A 20581-nucleotide genomic window follows, 5' to 3' on the forward strand; every position below is an offset into this window, starting at 1 on the left:
AAAGCATGATTACATTTGACCTGTTGCATGTGAAAATTACTGGTTATGTGCAAATAAACAAATAATACACAGCTGCCGGTCACTGTAATAGTAATAGCATGTACTTGTACAACTTGTTTTAGAATTTAGTTGATAAAAATCACATGCAGATTGAGATGTCTCCAAATGCACTGCTGAATGTATGCACTCAGTCAAACCTACATAGACGACTGAATGGAAATTAATTGCAGTCAAGGACCTTGCTAGCCACATCACTTTTGTAATTCTCTTTTTCCCTAATTTCACTTTGTTGACCTTACTTCACTATTCTAAATTAACTTTTTATTTCGATTCTGAGATGTTTATTCAGAATGATTAAATCTGATTAATGTAGATGATGCAGTTTTCTGTCCTGTTCATACAGTCAAGAAACAAATCACCAGAAAAGAAAATGAAAACTATCACAGACTTTGTTGATGGATAACTGCTCCCCATAACAATCCCAAAACCTTGCCAAATGTGAATTAAAATTTGTTATCGATAAATGTTAAACAGTGTTTAGATCAAATGTCCTCAAATCAACTTGGCATCTTATGGGTGGAAAATTTGTGGATGGAAAATTCCATTAAGAATGAATAATTCCAATTTTTAATTCACTCTGATTTTAAGATATTTTACTCATACTTACATCATGGGTTTATCAGAGATTAGTTTTGGAGGCACCACACAACCACCAAGTGAACGACTACGACCTAATTTATTCCTCTTCTTCCCATCCTTGTTAAAAGATGAAGCTGGTTTAAAAAAAATGCATTGTTTTTAAATATAAACTCATTGGAAGATCAAATCTCAAAAAAAAAGAAACTGGTTACAGAAATTTTGGGAATAAAGCTACTGGAGATTTTGTTTTGTGGTTCAGTGTGTTTCTCAACTTCTGTTTTCTAACAGCTAATGGTGCCTCAAAGAAAAGGTTTGTACAAAATATGCAATATACCATTGTATTGAACTGGGATTCACTAGAAGTGTCCTGCACTGACGACTGGTCCCACCTCCCGGCTCCTCCCCCAGGAGCCTGTATATAACCTTGGTTTCCTGCCTAAACCCTGAACCCCTCTGAAGCCTGTTCATCAACCCTGTGTTGTAAGCTAATAAAAGCATTAGTTCTCCTTCCAGTCGTGAGCTTTTATCTACGCTACGATTTTATTCGCTTACAAACAAGGATGGAGGCGTTACTCAAGCCCAGTCGGTTGTTAATATACCTACAGTCCCCCGATGCAGCTGAGGAGTTTGCATATTGGCTAAACTGCTTCCAGGTCTATCTGAACACAACCAGGGATGTCTTCCATACATATGAATTTGCCGCTCATCTCATGGGTAGGAATGAAGGGGTATGCAGTCATCCGGGACTGCCCGATGTACGAGGCCGCTGTCGAGATGCTGAAGGCCCACTACATGAAGGCCCACTACATGAAGGCCCTGAACGAGGTCCTAGCGAGGCACCGGCTCACCCTATGCTACCAACAGTCCGGAGAGTTGATCAATGACTACCTGCTGGATCTGCAGATGCTGGTTAAGAAATGCAGGTATGAGGCCGCTTCGGGCCACGTCCAGGAAGATGAACAGATTCGGGACACCCTGGTGGCAGGGCTCCACTCGAGGTACGTGAGGCAGCGACTGCTCAAGTCCGGAGGCAAGGACCTTGCTAGCCACATCGAGCTGTCCAAATCACTGGAACGGGCCAGTCTCGAGAACAATGACCCGGAGGCCAGCGAACTAGTGCTCTCATGTGAGCACCACCAAGGACTGGCTGCTCCCGCTACGGCGGAACCCACTCTAACGGCTGCTGCTTCTTGACCCCAGGAGTGTTTCTTCTGCGAAAAGGCTCAGCGGCCTAATTTTGAATTAAGGGTCATCATCATCGCCAGAGAAGGAAGGAGGGTGGCCATCTTGCTGCACCACGAGGTCAGCACCATCTTACCTGCACAGGTCGACTCTGGACAGAGGGGGCCACTCGAGGGAAGAACACTGAAATTCCGGCAACCTGGCATCGCTGGTCCTTGACCAGAGTAGACCTCACCAGCTCACCAACATGATGGTGACGGTGAAGGTAAACAGACATTTGGCCAAGTGCCTGATTTACACGGGCTCCACGAAAAGTTTCATAGGCTCACTGACTGTGCAAAAATCTAACTTAAAAATGTGCCCCTCTAATTACCAAATCTTGCTAGTCTCCCAATCCCATTCAGTGCAGGTACAGAAACATTGTATAGTTCATCTGTTGTTTGAAGGGGGGAGAATGTTGTAAATTTTGCATGTATATTTTAGATGAATTGTGTGCTCCAGTATTATTGAGTCTGGACTTCCTGTGTCACCTTAAAAGTGTGACCTTGGAATTTTCTGGTTTGGAACGGAGGGTCCTCAAAACCAGAACCCACTTGCAGTCTCCACCTAGATTTTTGACATCACCTACCAGCCAGGAGCCCTTAGCGACGCTCCAGATGCCTTGTCCAAAGGATACTGTGCCTCCGCACACAATGGTCAACTGCGGACCATACACAATGAGCTCTGCCATCCAGGGGTCAGCCGCATAGCTCATTTTGTCAAGTTCCACAATTTGCCCTACTCAATAGAAGACGTCGGGAAAATGACCAGGTCATGCAAGGTCTGCACTGAGTGCAAGCCGCACTTCTATCGCTCCACGAAAGCACACCTGATTAAATCATCCAGGCCCCTTGAACAGCTCAGTCTCAATTTTAAGGGACCTCTCCCCTCCACGAATGGGAACATCTACTTTTTCTCGATCATCGATGAGTACTCCTACTTCCAATTCGCCATCCCATACCCAGACACGTCTGCCTCGTCCATTATGAAGGCCCTAGACTCTATTTTCACCCTGGTTGGGTATTCTGCTATATTCATAGCGACTGGGGCTCAGCCTTCATCAGCGACGAGCTGCGTCATTACCTGCTGGTGAGGGGCATCGCGTCCAGCAGTACTACCAGTTACAACCCCAGGGGAATGGGGAGGTTGAAGAAGAGAATGCCATGATCTGGAAGGCTATCAAAGTTGCCCTGAAGCAAAGAGGCCTTCCAGACTCGCACAGGCACGATAACCTCCCCATCGTGCTCAACTCCATTCAGTCACTACTCTGCACTGCGACCAATGCTACTCCTCATGAGCTCATGTTTACATTCGACAGAAGGCCGGCATCAGGGACTACACTTTCAGCCTATCTCACTTGTACTGATCTGGACCTTCTTAAAAAGCATGTGAGGAGAAGCAAGACTGACCCCCTGGTAGAAAGGGTGAAATTGCTCCATGCTAACCCCACATATGCCTACGTGGAGTACCCGGATGGCAGGGAGGACATCATCTCTATCAGAGATCTGGCACCCACTGGAACTAAGGATCTCTTGTCTCAGGTGACCCACGAACCACCTAGCTCTTTTTACCCGCCCCTGCCAAGGGCCTCCGAGGACCTGGTTCAGGAGTAGTGTGAACCCCCTCTATAGTCGGCGGACCCCCAGGCCACTTACATTCCATCAGAGATAGACCAGGAGACTCAAGGAGCCCAAGGCCCCCCGGTGCTAAGGCGCACCACCAGGATCTCCAGACCCCTGGAATGCCTGAATCTGTAAATAGTAATTTAAATATTTCTCTTTTGTGTCTATTCCCGGCTTCTGATCCTTGTTCTCTTCATCCACAGACCCTTAATTCTGAAGGAAGGGGTGAATATAGTGAACCGGGATTCACTAGAAGTGTCCTGTACTGAAGACTGGTCCCACCTTCCAGCTCCTCCCCCGGGAGCCCGTATATAACCCTGATTTCCCGTCTAAACCCTGAACCCCTCTGAGGCCTGTTCATCAACCCTACTTGTGTTGTAAGCTAATAAAAGTGCTAGTTCTCCCTCCAGTCAAGTGTGAGCTTTTATCTACGCTACAATCATGAACAGTTGTAAATGGTAACACAAGTCAGGTAACTAACTAATACAAACAGCTGAAGGAGTAAACCAAAATAACTTATTGGAAATCTGGGCTGCAATAAATTTGTATCCATAACTGTGAAAACTCCTTAATATTTATTTTCACCTGCAGAATGAGTGAGAGATACAATCGAGTAGAATACCTTTCAATTCAACTTAATACATTTTATCTTGATAACTTCAGCCTTTTCTCAATTCATTAAATTGTTTAAATTCTTGGGTTGCACTTATTCATGGACACTGGGAATAGGTATTAAATGAGTTTATGAGTGCAATAAAAATATAAATTATGATGCTACCAATTAATACTTATTTTTGTTACATCTCAAGATGAATAGCTTCATTTAGGTTAAATGTGGACTCCCTGAAAATAAAAACACTTTGCACATCTTATAATACCAGGACACAGATGTGCAAAATGCTGCTTCATTTAGTCATCAAGAAGTCTGCACAATGGAGTGACAAAAATATAAACCTCAGTTAAGATTGCCATCCATTTAAGATATTTTACATTTAATTATCCAGGAAAATCGTTTCTGGTTTAGTCTTATGCAGCTGAAATGATAGATCTTGCACTGGTAAATTCGGTGACAAATTTATTGTTACAGACAGGTTATTTTCTACAATTGATTTTGCTACATATGATTTTGAATTTTCTTAACTCAAGGTTTCTGTCGTAAGAATGCTGAAGTAAGACTAGCATTAAGAGCAGCTCAGAAATAATTGAACTATGATTATGTTTTCAACATCAGGAGATAGGATTGAGAAAAATTGCAAATGATAGCATTCGGGTTAGGTAGTGTGCAAATCTCTAAATGGAAAAGAAAAATAGCCAGATATGGCTTAACTACAAACCAAGTGACTTTCACTTTAAAAACTTTGGACAGAAGTTAATGCCACCATAACTTCAGAAAAATAGTGAGAACTGATACTTGCATGTGGTGGAGGTTAATAAGATGAGTTTGAGGTAACATCTGAGAAATGTCCATTGGTAAAGAAAATTATTGAAAAATAATGTTTTTAGTTAAATCCAGCTCAAAGTTAAAAAAAAAGATGCAAAACCACTTATAGTTGCACCATAACTTTCTAAAAAATTTCTGAGTTATTGAAATGGCCAAAATGCTGAAATTTGAAAATTAATGGGTAAAACAAATCACTATATGATGAAGAATTACCTAGCACATGTAAAAGTTCATAAATAAAAACATAAGATTGCTTGGAACACTCGACAGATCAGGCAGAATTTGTGTGAAAATTGCGGGGGGGGGGGGGGGGGAAAGAAAAAAAAACAAGTTGGTTTTGTATATCTGAGGAGATGGGGAAAATATAAGGGAATATATCTGATAGGGAGCCCAGGTTCCTGTGGGGATTAGCTAAATAAGAAATTATCCAGTTGAAAGGTTAACGAGGACTGTTAGAGAGAGGAGGGAGAAAGAGAGATAATAAAAAAAAACAAAGCAACCTAAAATCTGTGAAATGCAAAACTATATGAAAGATCAAGTCATGCTGGGACAAATGGATGACTTACCACAGAAATGCCAGCTCTGACTGAGAAAGCAGATTACGCGAAGTAGAGTTTATTATCACACCTGTTGAGTGTTGTCCGACCTGTTGAGTGTTGTCCGACCTGTTGAGTGTTGTCCGACCTGTTGAGTGTTGTCCGACCTGTTGAGTGTTGTCCGACCTGTTGAGTGTTGTCCGACCTGTTGAGTGTTGTCCGACCTGTTGAGTGTTGTCCGACCTGTTGAGTGTTGTCCGACCTGTTGAGTGTTGTCCGGCCTGTTGAGTGTTGTCCGACCTGTTGAGTGTTGTCCGACCTGTTGAGTGTTGTCCGACCTGTTGAGTGTTGTCCGACCTGTTGAGTGTTGTCCGACCTGTTGAGTGTTGTCCGACCTGTTGAGTGTTGTCCGACCTGTTGAGTGTTGTCCGACCTGTTGAGTGTTGTCCGACCTGTTCAGTGTTGTCCGACCTGTTGAGTGTTGTCCGACCTGTTGAGTGTTGTCTGACCTGTTGAGTGTTGTCTGACCTGTTGAGTGTTGTCTGACCTGTTGAGTGTTGTCTGACCTGTTGAGTGTTGTCTGACCTGTTGAGTGTTGTCTGACCTGTTGAGTGTGCCCCGCATTTGTAGTTTCTTTTTTGATTTTCATTTACTGTCAAAAAATTTAATTGCTTTCTTATATTTACCTTTATCCTCACCCCAAACAAACTTCACAGAGTGGCTTTCGTTCATGTACCAATCAGAAAGCATAGATTTGGGTTTTAGAAAATTGTGAACCAACACAATGCAATTTTTTTTTAATTTAAAATCAAAGTTGATTACAACAAATAATAATTTTGTAGGAAACAATTGCATTCAGCACCAAGCTATGTCAAATGAGAGCAAGAGAAAACTCACCTAATTTCTTTTCATTCACTGACTTGCTTTCTCCCCGTTTTTCCATGTCTTCCTGTTGAACAAAATATTGAACCATTTTTTTCCAGTCTTAAGAATGGAAAGAAAACATGCCAAAAACATTTGCATGCAAGAATATGAAACATGAAATGAGGGGAAAAAAATCTTCTGTTATATGACTAATTACTGTATAACTTATCAAAAATCATTTTGCAGAATTCTGGAATCTCAAAAGTAATTAAACAATCCAGACCACTAATTTCTACTTAAACCAAAATATCTAAGGTTATCTAATATTACAGTGAGATCTAGATTAACTAGGGAAGTGGGTCAAGAAATGGCACATGGAATTTAAGTTACACAGTCGCATAAGTGTTATATTTTGGCATGTTAAACCATGCCAGGGTCCTTGGAGTTGTAGACAGAGACACAAGGGTATAGGTATTTTGTTTCCAAAATATGGTGACACAGGTAGACAGGGTGGTGAAGAAGTCATTTGGCATCAATCTGGGCATTAAGTACAAAAATTGAGGTGTCATGTTACAACTATCAGTGTGAGAATAATTGGAGTAGTGTGTGCAGTTCTGGTCACCTAGCTATAGGAAGGATGTCATTAAACTAAGCGTGTAGAGATGATTTGTTACGGAACTACTGTGACCAGAAGATTTGAGTTGTAAAGAGAGAATAAATTGGCTCAGACTTTTTTTCCCCCCTAGAGTCTAGAAAGATGAGAAGTATATAAAAACACAAGGGACTCAGATAAAAGTGAACAGTCACAGTCTTTTAAGGGAGTCTGAAACTAGAAGGCATGATTTAAGGCAAGGAAGGAAGACCAAATGGGGATGAGGGGCAACCTATTCTGCACTGAAGGTAATGTGAATAGAACAAGCTTCCAGAGGAAGCAGTGGAGTAAGGTACAATTACAATATACAAAATACCTTTAAACAGGTAAATGAATAGGAATGGTTTCAAGGATTATTGGCCAAAATCAGGCAAACTGGATGAGCTCAGGTAGGCAACTTGTTCAGCATCAACAAATTGGGCAGAAGGATGTTTCCATGCTGTATGACTCAATCATGGTTCAACACGAGGCAGAATACATTAACGTAAATGCAGGTGAGGTACACATTTTTAACAGGTCACGTTAGCTTCTATATAATAGAAATTTGCAGTTAATGTAGAACACAATGTAAGCTCTCTTTCAAATGACACTGATGTTACCATTTCTAAAAGCAAATTTTCTTCCTTCTCCTTTTTGTGATCAAGCAAGTCTTTCTCTTGCAACCTTTTTGGAAACTTGGAGAAAACAAATCATATTTTATTTGCCAAATAAATGCACTGCATTTTTTAATGAAACAACTGATTTTTTTCAGAACAAAGCTATAACAAAATACAAACTTACACATTCCACACTAGTTTCTATTCGATCTAATTCCAATGTGATCTAAAAAAAAATCAAGAAGAAAGGAATACAAAAAATGAATAACTGAAGCTAAATACACTGATTCTTACTTCCAGTTGGTACAAATTCCTTCCTATGAATGAAAGGGTTCTAACTAAAATATCTTCAGAGATGGTCAATGTGATACATTATCATTTGATATCAAAACTATAGTGGGGCGAGAGGTTAGAGAAGGAGACATGGAGAGGATAAACTTGATATTTTACAAATCAGATTTCAGATTTATTGTCAGAGTACATACAAGTAATGTACATACAACCCTGAGATACTTTTTTTCCTGTGGGATAGGCAGAATTACCACTTATCGGTAGTGCGAAAAAAAACTGTACACAATGTACACATGTAAACAACTGACTGTGCAATACAGAGAGGAGAGAAAAAAGAACAAAAAGCAGAAGTACGGGTCCTTAAATGAGTCCCTGACTGAGTTTGTTGTTGAGGAGTCTGATGGTGGAGGGGTAGAAGCTGTTCCTGAACCTGGTGGTGCGAGTCTTGGGGCACCTATTCCTCTTTCTTGATGGTAGCAGCGACAATAGAGCATGTGCTGGGTAGTGTGGATACTTGAAGATTGCTGCTGCTCTCCCACAGCAGCATTCCCCATAGACATTCTCAATAGTGGGAGTGGGCTTGCCAGTGATGTCCTGAGCTGTGATTACTATCCTTTGCAGGGCTTTACATTCGGGGGTTTTGGTGTCCCCATATCAAACTGTGGTCAGCACACTTTTGACCTAACATCTGGAGAAGTTTGCCAGGGTTTCCAATGTCATATCAAAGGTCGGCAAACTCATGAGGAAGTAGAGGTGTTGATATGCTTTCTTCATGATCCATTAATGTGTTGGCTCCAGGAAAGATCCTCCGAGATAGTGACTTCCAAGAACTTAAATTTGTTCACCCTCTCCAACTCTGATCTCCCAATGATCACTGAATAGTACATCTCTGGTTTTCCCTTCCTTAAGTCAACAATTAGCTTCTTGGCTTTGGTGACATTGAGTGTGAGGTTCTTGTTGGTTCACCATTCAGCTAAGTTTTCAATCTCCCTCCTGTATGTTGACTCGTCACCTCTTTTTATACAACCCACTACCGTGGTATCGTCAGTGAATTTGTAGAGAGTGTTGTTGTCACACCGAACCACACAGTCATAGGTCTTAAGCAAGTAAAATAGGGGGCTAAGAACACAGCCCTGTGGTACTCTGGTACTGATGGAGATTGTGGAGGAGATATTCTTACCACTTATTACTGATTGTGGTCAGTAGGTGAAGAAATCAAGGATCCAATTACAGAATGGAGTGTTGAGTCCCAGGTCATAGAATTTGCAAATCAGTTTTCAGGGGATGATGGTGTAAAATGCTGATCTGTAGTCAATAAAGAGCATCCTGATGTATGCATCATTTCTATCTAGGTGTCCCAAGCTTTGTGTAGAGCCACTGAGATGGCATCTGCCATAGACCTGTTGCTACGATAGTCAAATTGGAATGGATCCATGTTGCCGCTCAGACAGGAGCTAATTTGCATCAATACCAGCCTTTCAAAACTCTTTACTGTTGATGTGAGTGCCACTGATCAATAGTCATTTAGGCAGGTTACCGCACTCTCCTTGGGCACCGGTACGATTTGACACCTGTTTGAAACATGTGGGTAGCACACCCTTCCATAGTGAGATGTTGAAGATATCCATGAATACATTGGTAAGTTGGTCAGCAGAGAGTTTGAATACTTGGCCGAGTATTCAGTCCACACCAGCCGTTTTCCTCGGATTCACTCTCCTAAAGTCAGCCCGCATGTCATCCTCATATACAGAACTCTAGTATGGAGAAATGCTTATGTGTTTTCAGGAAAGAGACTCAGTCTCCTTAAAAGCCTTTGAGCAGTTTTAATTAATAACTTTCTATAGAGATACAATGAGTAATTAATGCACAACTTGTAATATGTTGAAATTATGCTAACCTCTTATCTGGTCTCTCATACATAATTTAAATATTTTGAATTTGATTATATAAAACAATTTCAAGGCATGGTAGCAACATGGTGTTACTTGCACATTTGGCCATATGAAACAAGGTTTACATTCATTTCACATGAACTAATGATTCAGTTATAGCAATGATAATCACTGCTATGGCTACAAGATCCAATGCAGAACATTACTTGCAAAATAATGTAAAAAAAAATAAACGTACAACCCTCACGACAGCAGTGACATCTTTGTCCTTTTCCTGACACAGTAATTTCCTGACACAAAGGTCCAGTTGTTGAAGAAGGTGTTTGTCAGCCGGAAGTTTCAATGCAGACTTCAATTTTGGCAGCATGTAACAGAATTTAATCCTGCAAAAATAATCATAAAGCCACGTATTATGAGTTAAACGATACCACAAGCAACTGCATCAGTCCATTTCTTTTATATGGAATTTTCAAATACTTTGAAATCTGCAAAACAAAATCTATAGGCCCATTGGGTCACAAGCTTGAAGATTTAAAACTTCCCCCTTGGTTTCCATCTACTGCATATCCATCACCATGACAGACACCTGGGCATGCTGGACAATTATTCGACTCTGAGACTATTGAGCATCCCAATCTCTAAATACTTCTTGCCTGATGATAATGTTAAGTCTATTGTCATATACACTGTACAATATACATTAGCACCAAAATTATTACTTGCTCGCTGAAGAAAGTGCTGTTATAATTGTGCAAATAGTCCTCTTGTGGTGTCAGAGCAGTACATAATGAGTGCTACAATGGGAGGTTCAAGAGCCTGAGAGCTGTTGGAAAGAAACTGTTCTTGAACTTAGAGGTGCTGGTCTTTGGTCTTTTGTACCTTCTACCCAAGGGTAGCAGTGAGAAGAGGTTGTGACCAGGGTGATGGGGATTCTTTATGATATTGGCTGCCTTCATACATTCTGGTAATGCTGCAGAAAACTTGCAGTATTATATGGATAACATCCTTGCACTCCTCCCCCCCCCATCATGAATTTAATATTTTCAGTAAGCGACAATTCATTCATCCTGTAAAATGATTTGACTGGAATGAATGTGTAGGTGAACCATTAGAAATCAAGAACTTTGGCAACACTGATTAATACTTCCTGAACTCAAAGTTCCAATTTATTGACAGAGTGCATACAACCCTGAGATTAATTTTCTTGTGGCCAGCAGAGTATCGGTAGTGCAAAAAACTATACTAAAAAAAAAATACATATACAAAAGAAATGAATTTAAACCAAAAATGTAAACAAACTGACTGTGCAATGCAGAAGAAAAAAAAAAAAATATATATATATATATGTGTATATATATATATCTATATATATATAGATATATATATATATATATCGATATATCGATATATATATTAGGTTATAAATAATGTGCAACGTAAGACTCCTTAACTGAGTTTGTTATTCAGGAACCTGATGTGGAAGGGTTGCAACTGTTCCTGTACCTGCTGGTCAAGTCTTGTGATACCTAAACCTCTTTCCTAATGACGATAGCGAGAACAGAGCATGTTATGGGCAATTTAGATCCTTGACGATTGCTGCTGCTCTCCGATGGCAAGGATCCATGTAGATTTCCCTGACGGAAGGAAAATTTTTGCCTTTGATGTACTGGGCTCTATCCACCACCTTTTTGCAGGGCTTTCCTCTCAGAGGTATAACAGTCAGGACACGTTCCATCTGTAGAAGTTTGCCAAGGTTTCCGAGGTCATAGCAAACCTCCGCAAACTCACGAGGAAGTAGAGGTCTTTTCTTCGCGACATCATTAGTATCCTCCGAGAGAGTGTCTCCAAAGAACTTAAATTTGCTCTCCCTCTCCACCTCTGATCCTCCAATTATCACTGGATTGTACACCTATTTTTTCCCTTCCTAAAGTCCACAATCAGCTCCTTGGCTTTGGTGACATTGATTGAGAAATTGTTGTTAGCCATTCAGCCAAGTTTCAATCTCCCTCACGTAAGCTGACTTTTTATGCAACCCACCCACTATCAGGGTATCATCATAAAAGGTGTTGTTATAGTACCGAGCCACACAGATATAGGTCTAAAACAGGTAGAATCGGCATCTAAATACACAGTCCCATGCTGATCCGGTACTGACGGAGATTGTGGAGGAGATGTTTTTTAGCAATCCTCACTGATTATGGGTCTAATGGGATCCAATAGTCTACATCAATATTAAAGTGATTTTGGAAAAAGCTATTTTTAAGATACGTCAACATAACTGGAAGCAGAATTTTAAATTTAAACATACTACATGGTAACAAGCCCTTACAGCCCATCAGCCCATGCCACCCAATTACCCTACAACCCCCATAAGTTTGAAGGGTGGAAAGAAAGCAGAGCATCCAGAGGAAATCCACACAGACATGAGGAGAACGTACACATTCCTTACATACAGCGCCAGATTCGAACCTGTGTCACTGCCCCTATAAAAGTAAGGTGCTAACCATATAACCATAACCATTGCTGCTAATCTCCAATAACACGATTCTTTTGAAATGTTTTTTGGAAATCCTGATGGTTCGACACCTGGCTCACATGCTTCCATTTCCCAAACTCCCTTTCAACCCATGCGGCTCCTGTTCCCATGCCTCTTTTAAACTTACTGGCCCATGGTTCTCATGTTCTCTTTAAACACATTGAGAGCCTGGTCCCATATTCTTGTTAAAATCATCAGTTTGTATTTCATGATGAAATCTTTCACACACTTGTTCCATTAGAAAATGTATTATATATTACTGTGTAAAGTCTAATAAAAAAGTGAAATGTAGGTCTAGTGATCCATTAAAAGAAAGAATATCCAAAATTTCCAAAAATTTACCAGTATGACACCAAAGATAGGAGGATTCCAGATATCTGGAGTTTTGCTGAATTGGGAATAGTGAAAATAAAGGCAACATTCCTTAAACAAACTACCCAGAAATATAAAAACATAATTACATTGAATTTTAATAAAATGTTTTCAAATTAAACAATAAATACTTAAACAAAGCTTTAATAGTAATAATAATACATAATTAATAATAGAGGCCATGCCCTCTTCACTTTGCTACTATCAGGAGCCTAAAGATGAGCACTCAGCAGTACAAGGAGACCTTCTTTCCCGCTGCCATCAGATTCCTGAATAATCAATAAGCCTTACTTTTCATGCACAACTGTTATTATATTTTTTTAATAGTAATGTCGTAAGATGGTTATGACACATATGTTTACAATATAATTCTGCTGCAAAACACTGAAGTTCATGACAATAAATCCTGATTCTGATGTCAACAGATTTTATCCAGACCTCACTTTTGACTGTGTACTAGCACACACTTCTGGTTGTCATTTCTACTTTCCACATATTAAAAAATAGTCCAAACAGATGGTTTGCCTTTTAAATTGTAATTTTTCAGTAGTTTTATTAAAATGTAATATATTCTAGATGCCATCTAACATTGCTGGAAAAATTCTAATTCGAAATCCACCTCACCTTGTCCAAGATAATGTAGAAATCACACTTAATTGTATTCATATTTAATCCAACAGGTGATGAATTAAAATTAAAATTTTAGATAAATGCAGGAACGGAGACAATGGTTTATTAATTAAACCCCATTCCAGCAATTACTTAATTGCAGAGAAGCAGGCATTTAATAATGTTTCTCACATGTTAATGCAGTAAATTATGTTTTAATAATCTTAGAGATTAATCAAAGTGATATTTAAGATACATATTAATAATGCTGGTACATAACATTATCAGTTTCAAAAATTTGCTGCGAATGTCAAAATTATCACATGGATGTAGCAATGGATTATTCAACAGATGGAGCCAAACTTAATTACTTGTGTCATCTAGGGAAATGTCAACATTGTTACTGGGTCTGTGACTGCCCCATAAACCAAGAATTTTTTTGCTCCTTTAAAATTAACATTACTTAAAAATAAGGAACCAAGTAACAAACTTATTCATCAATGATTGACTTACCTTACATTTGGGACTGGGTCATGTGAAAGTTCTAGTACGGGGAGGAAAAAATATTTGCAGAAGAAGGCTTTTGAAAACAGATCCATGATAAATTCACAAATGTCAAGAAATCTTAGCCTGTTCCAGCAACTTTTCCCTTGACCAAGTTCTGGACCAGAAAAAGAAAAAATGCGTTAATAGGATAAAAGCTTTATTCAAAATACATAGCATGTTCTGAGATGTCATCATATTCCCTGCTTCTGCTTTAGACTATCAACAGTCACAATAGGATAGACAACTTTAAAATAAAACAAAAGCTGAAATAAATAAAGAGGAACATTTCTATAAATATATGGCAGATCAAGTCTTTGCCAGTTAGAGAAAACACTTTGCAGTTGACATTGAGTGTTGCACAATACCATTATCCTGTCATTTCTCTTTATAAATCTTATATAAAGCCTGGACATGATTAATTTTACAGTCAGTGTATGACAGAAGTGTTTTACCTGCCCTTCTACATGAAATGCTTCTACATTCCTGAAAAAAAATCATAAGGACACCTGTATCTCAAGATTTATTCATCTCATCAGGTGTAGCTCCAACAAATATTTTTGCCAATTTTTCAGCAACAGGTATCAGTAGAAATTTACAGTATTTTTAATATTAATTAAATAGTGATAGATTTTCAAAACCGAGACATTACAAAGTTCATCAAACTATAGTAAAACCTCCAGTATCTGGCACCAAAGAGAGTAGGTAGATGAATTTTCCCATTGCTTGAGATTGTGGAAAACAAAAATCTTGTGGAAAATTATTTAATGGAGAGTCAAACTGTCTGGCACACAAAATATTTTTAACTCCTTAAGTATTATAAATGCTACCAGCTAGGGAACAAATATTACAAAAACGTCTTTCATTTTGTCTGAATAATAGTAAAAGATTATTTTCTACTATTTTATGTACCAATGCAAATGCCTACTGATATTTCACCATCTTGCCATATCCTTAGCACAGTGAAATATTATGTCCAATTCACAATATGTTCTTCATATCAAAGAGATTAAACTTAATTGTAAAAGCCACATTGCCCATGTTTAAAAGACAAATCAAATATTTAATATGTCCAAATTTCTGTCATGTTCTCTCACACATTAGATAGGATGGATGAGTGACAATATAATTCTCTCAAATGGCCACTTTCCAGAGAGAAGATTTTCTAGAAGTAGAGGTAGATATGATGGATGTACAAATTTCAAAGATGTTCTATGTGCACCGCAAGTATATAGTTAATGGTTAAATTACCTGCAGATTTTTTAAAGAACCTAATGCTCACATGCTAGGTTGTGAGAATAAAATCTACAGTAATTATTAATTATTTTCATGGATCCACAAAACACAAAGAGTTAGTAACAAATTAATTGTCATTGAAAGAAAGTCAGAAACTAAAAGTGATGCAGCTGTGAGCAAAATAGGAAATAATGTTATAAACCATGACTTTTTGACATTTGAACAATGTATTCTTCCCACTAAAAAATACACCATGAGGCACACTGATGATGTACTCCCCTTGACTTAGAAAGTTGAACTGATGTAGTAGATTGAGAATAATTATTTTTGTTGATTGTTTCATTTAGAACTAAGGGGCATCGTCAGTGATAAAGCTTGACACAATTCTACATGCAGCTGGTGGCATAGATTTGCATCAATGTTCTCCAAATAGCAAGCGATGCTCAGTCATTTTTTTTTCTTTTCAACCTGAGATTAATAAACTTTTCTGAACCAAAAATATTGTGGAGCAAAAGTAGGCAGACAGAGTTAGACCACTGATCAGCCATTCGAGTTGATTAGAGGGAGTAGAAGAATAGGAGGAATGAGATGTTAAAACAGGAATATTAGAACATGTGAAAGACAAATAAATCAAGAAAATTAACAGATCTGAGATTGGTAGAATTATACACAGCAAGAGATTCAAAATTTCAATTTTGATTGAGTAATAGATGTGTAAATTCACTGAGTATTCAGGAATATTTTTAAAAACATTAACTACTAAAGAGCCAAACACATTGTGCTGGAGTAACTCAATGGGTCAGTGGCTCCTCCAGCAGAGTGTCTCCAAATTTAAAGAGCATTTGCTAGCAGGCATACAGGTCCATTGGAATTGACAAGGAACTTAATATTCTTGATGATAACAGAACAAAAATAGTTTTGTTGGAATATGAAATTATCCATTCCAGAAAGAAATGCTATTCTCAGAATAGCGGATTATTTTTTTTAAAAGTTGAAGGAAAGGAAAGTGGTATAATTTTCAATGCACCACACAGTGAAGATTGAAATGAACACCACCACCACCACCACTAAGAATGAATCTTCCAATATATACAAAGGCAAAAACAAAGATATGTGGTTTGGTATCCAACACAAAAAGAAACATCTAGTTCTGAGTAATTAAATTGAACTACCACAGTGGCTCAAATGTAAAAAAATAGTTACATTCATGCTAGGTGATTGACCCCCAAATTAGCCTCTCACTTGAAATTTATATAAATAGATCTAACATAGCCTATCAAGAGTTGTGTCATTCCAGATATCAGGATGAATACTGCAAGTTTTTTTTTTCTTGGAGATAACCTTTAGTGCATCTTAAAAGTATTTGGTCTACTATCCCTGCTTGGATACCCAGATCACAGCTTAAAGTGGAAAATGGCTTGCAAATCTGATACACGTATCTGGAAATAACATTTCCAGAATGACACATCATAGTTTTAATGCAATGCTTAAAGACCAATTAGTGTTAAGCTCTTTATGCTATCATTTGATAACAGTGTGCAGGTGGATACAAAAACAGTGCTATTGAAAAAGAGCATAGACACCACTTGCTCTGTCCTGCTACTTGATATTCTACAACCAACGTTATTAAAAGGTTTTTAGCCATCATCTCACTTCAGGTTATGGTACTCTGCTCTGCACAAATTTGGCTACAAAAGTTACTGTTCTTTAAAAGTTCTTCATTGATTGTAGAAAAAACTATGGAATATCTCAGTCATGAAAGAAAATAAATATATAAAAGTAGGTTCTGCAATTGTATTGCTTATTTTGCAAAGGTACATTGGAAAGATAAGATTTCACAATTGATTTTGATTATGATGAAATTACTCAGCCCAATTTTGGAGGAACAATTTTAAAAAAACTCAAGTTATTTTATTATATTCACTTTTGATAATATACTTACGCTCAATGAGTTTACTGCAAATTTCCTGTCTTTGCTCCTGTTTACGGTTGTACCGAACAAATACACAGAGGGTTCTGGCTGAGGCTCTTTGGACTGGGAGGACATTCTAGATGATAATAATCCCAACCTGAACTTTAGTGTTATCAGAATGGTCATGTAACAATCTGTTGACTTCAATGATACTGCACATAGATAGAATTTGAAAATACTATTTATTATATTTGCTTCAATTTAATGGAGTTCTCCACCATGAGTTAACAAATATAAGCAAAGCATCCAACAGCACATGAACAGAATATCACAATTAACACTTAAGCAAGTTTCGAAGTAATGCTAACAGATGTGTTAAGCCAAAAGATCTATCAGACACCAGAGCATTAAACGTTAACTAACATTAGAAATTACAGAGTATTTTTTTTTAATTGGGGGAGCCTGACATCTTTAGATTGTTAAAAACAATTATAAATAAATATTGCACATGAAATGGAAACATGCAATTTTCATACTCCAAATTAGTGAAGTTAACTGGTAAGTAGTGGAGTACAGACTTGGAACAAGAAATTGTGAATATGAAATGAATTGAATAAGATATTTAAAATATAGTAAGAAATCAAACAAAATAACCGGCTACAATAAAAATGTGAATATTTGCCAAAACATGAACATGCAGTAATTGATTCAATCCATTAAATATCTATATAACAAGATCAAGAATAGTCCCAGAGAGATAAAGTTAAAAGAAATACGATGTCAGAATAGATTTGTATGATCACCTAATAGCGTTTCAAAAATTTAAGTTGAAAGCTGCACAATAACTTGAAGGATGCAAGAATTACTACGGTATGTTTTAAATGAAAGCTCTATAATTGTGAATGCATTTGCTACTTTTAGAACAAAAATAGATGAGTAGAAATTGCACTAAAGATATATCTTACATTTGTCGTCATTATTCTAAACATTATGGGCAAAAACTTGTAGTATATCTGATCACTTGAAATGACTTGTGGCAGACAGGAAAACGTCAACAATAGCTTCTCATGTATTCTCCATTTTAAAGAGGTGGCAGCTCTTTGTTCAGCCATTGAGAGAGCTGGAATCAGATCAGGAATATGTACCTGACAACAAAATTTCCAATTAAAAATAAAGTCTTGGACACTGTGGTTATCTTTCCAAATTTTTCTGTACAAAGTTAGACACATAAATTAGATGCACAAGGACAACATATTAAAATGGCACTCTTAAAGTTTCAGTAATTTACAGCCTACACCTTGCCTAAACAATCAAGTTATTTCACAAAGGGAGAATCAATTTTTCCCAAACATAAACAAAATTATTATGCTAACTTAAGTAATTACAATAGATCCATCTTGAAAAATAATTCCTGTCTATGGTTTTATTTATAGAGTTTCCTGTTAGATTTATCATCATCATGTTTCCACGTGAGGGGTCTGTTTAACAAGACGCGAAGGATTTAGCTTCTGATGCAACAGTGATCATTGTCCCCAGGTAAAAATGAGTTGCTGGAGGAACTTAAGAGGTCAGGCACCATCTATGGAAGGAACTGGAGAATATAGGTTTCCATTTAAAACCCTTCATTGAAACTGAAATTTGAGAAGGAAGAGAGGGGCAGGAGTGATATAGGGGGCTAGTGGATCATGGAAGGATGATGGACATAAAGACCCAGTTTGGGCAAGAAGTGGGTGTAGTTGGCAGGCAGACAGAAGATTACAGGGAATACAAATAGGTGGTTGGGGAGGGATGACTGGACCAGGAAGTCATGAAGGGAATGATCCTTGCAGCAGGTGGAAAGAGTTGGGGAGGCGGTGGAAGAAGCTATGACTAGAGGTGGAATACTGTTGCAGCTGGCAGAATTGAAGGTGGATGATGTGCTGGATATGGAGGCTAGTAGGCTAAAAGGTGAAGATGAGAGGAACTCTACCTCAGATCTGTTTTGAGAGAGAGGGGAATGAACACAGGTCTGAGAAAAAGAGGAAATGAAAGTGAGGGCTCCATCAATAATAGCAGAGAAAGAGAGAAAAAAAAAAGTACATTTTAGATGTCCTGAAATAGAATAATTTTTCCCAATTTCCCTCCACAGATGTTATCTGACATGCAGAGTTCTTTCAGCAATGCAGTCTCTTGTTGTCTCCAGCGATGATCTTCCATCCTAACAGTAATGGGAAAGCTTTGAGAATCCTGGTGATTTTGGATTAAATTATTAAAAATATTACCATAAATCATCAATTTCCTGTTTATCAAAGCCTTTACTACTCTTCATTAGTAGGTACATCTAAAATGTCTCACTTAGCAATCAGTTTTTCGATTAGACCTTCAGATCTTATGCTACAAAAAAAAGCAAAACAAAACTGAAATGCAAAAATCAAATTTAATCAATACGTGAATCACATGACCAAGGATTCCAGCAACATCATCCATAAATAGAGTACCAGTTTCCATCTGTACAGAGAGCATCACCACTACTGGAGTCCCTCGCTGTTTTAAACAATATACTAATCACCTTCGCATCTAAACACTGGCATCCATAGATTATATTTTCTGACCCCACCACTAATTCTGCTCCCTAGCCACTGAAGTCATCTCTCTCCACGACAACAGTCTGAAACAGAACAAGAATATTCAGGATGTTGGTATGATACTTGATCTTGCTACATACCTCCAGCCACACAACTGTCATGACCAAGAACATCTATTCCCATCTCCAAACATTTCTCAATTCTGCCCTCACCTTAGCTCATCTGCTGTTGAAACATTCATCCACATTTTTACCACCCCTAGACTTGACAACTTAGAAATTCCCATGCACCCAAAAAAGATGTTCTGAATGGGTTTCAGCAGGGACTTGATGAAGGGTGAAAAGGAAAGACAAAGAACTATTTACAGGACTGAAAAATGCGACCAGGTGATTATGTCCATGGCTAGGCTGGAAGGATGGGTGCTGTGGTAGTCTATAAGCCTGATCAGTCCTGTGTTGCAGGGAAGAGGAAAAGGGTTGAGGGTTGGGAAGGGAAGAGCAGAGGCACTGGAATCACATTACCAAAGTTAGAAGAAGGGCTGTTGACATTTGCATCTTATTTTCATTGAGTCCAAATATTATCCACGATCTTCTCCTAACATCGGAAAAATTCCAACCTCATTAGCAATGTCCTTCTCAATTGTTCCATTATTGCTGACCTTGCCTTCAGTTGTCAATGTTCTAGGATTTACATTTCCCATACTATACCTCAGCCTCTCTACCTTTTTTTTTCTTTGTATATCCTTAAAACCTATTACTTTACATGTCCTTCTTGGCTTTGGAGGGGGTGCACCGGAGGTTCACCTGGTTGATTCAGGAGATGAGGATGTTAGATTATGAGAAGACAATGAATGAGTTGCCAGGGGCTATACTCATTGGAGTTTTGAAGAAGGAGAGAAACTCTTCTAGAAAACAGATAAAGAGATAGATATGATGGAAGCAGGAAAGATTCCACTGGTAGGTGAGACTAGAACTAGGGGATATAACCTGAAGATTCAGGGGAGTAGATTTAAGCAGAGATGAGGAGGAACTGTTTCTCTCAGAGAATAGTGAATC

The 20581-nt window shown here is 38.3% G+C and overlaps 1 protein-coding gene across 8 annotated transcripts in view; it reads right to left on the minus strand.

Annotated features, from left to right (window-relative positions):
* Positions 1-20581, minus strand: part of ppp4r4 (protein phosphatase 4, regulatory subunit 4) — a 105417-nt gene that overhangs the window by 4624 nt on the left and 80212 nt on the right. For 7 of the 8 annotated variants that reach the window (XM_069916181.1, XM_069916177.1, XM_069916180.1 and 4 more), the window contains 8 exons: positions 17928-18107; positions 16993-17098; positions 13785-13932; positions 9993-10137; positions 7756-7797; positions 7575-7649; positions 6357-6408; positions 668-773 (listed from right to left, as the gene is read on the minus strand). In XM_069916181.1, coding sequence (XP_069772282.1) covers positions 668-773; positions 6357-6408; positions 7575-7649; positions 7756-7797; positions 9993-10137; positions 13785-13932; positions 16993-17098; positions 17928-18107 — 854 coding nt within the window. The remainder of the gene's footprint in view (positions 1-667; positions 774-6356; positions 6409-7574; positions 7650-7755; positions 7798-9992; positions 10138-13784; positions 13933-16992; positions 17099-17927; positions 18108-20581) is intronic. The other variant, XM_069916178.1, reaches the window with a different exon arrangement.

This window comes from Narcine bancroftii, chromosome 2 (genome assembly GCF_036971445.1).
Source record: "Narcine bancroftii isolate sNarBan1 chromosome 2, sNarBan1.hap1, whole genome shotgun sequence".
Classification (NCBI taxonomy): Eukaryota; Metazoa; Chordata; class Chondrichthyes; order Torpediniformes; family Narcinidae; genus Narcine; species Narcine bancroftii.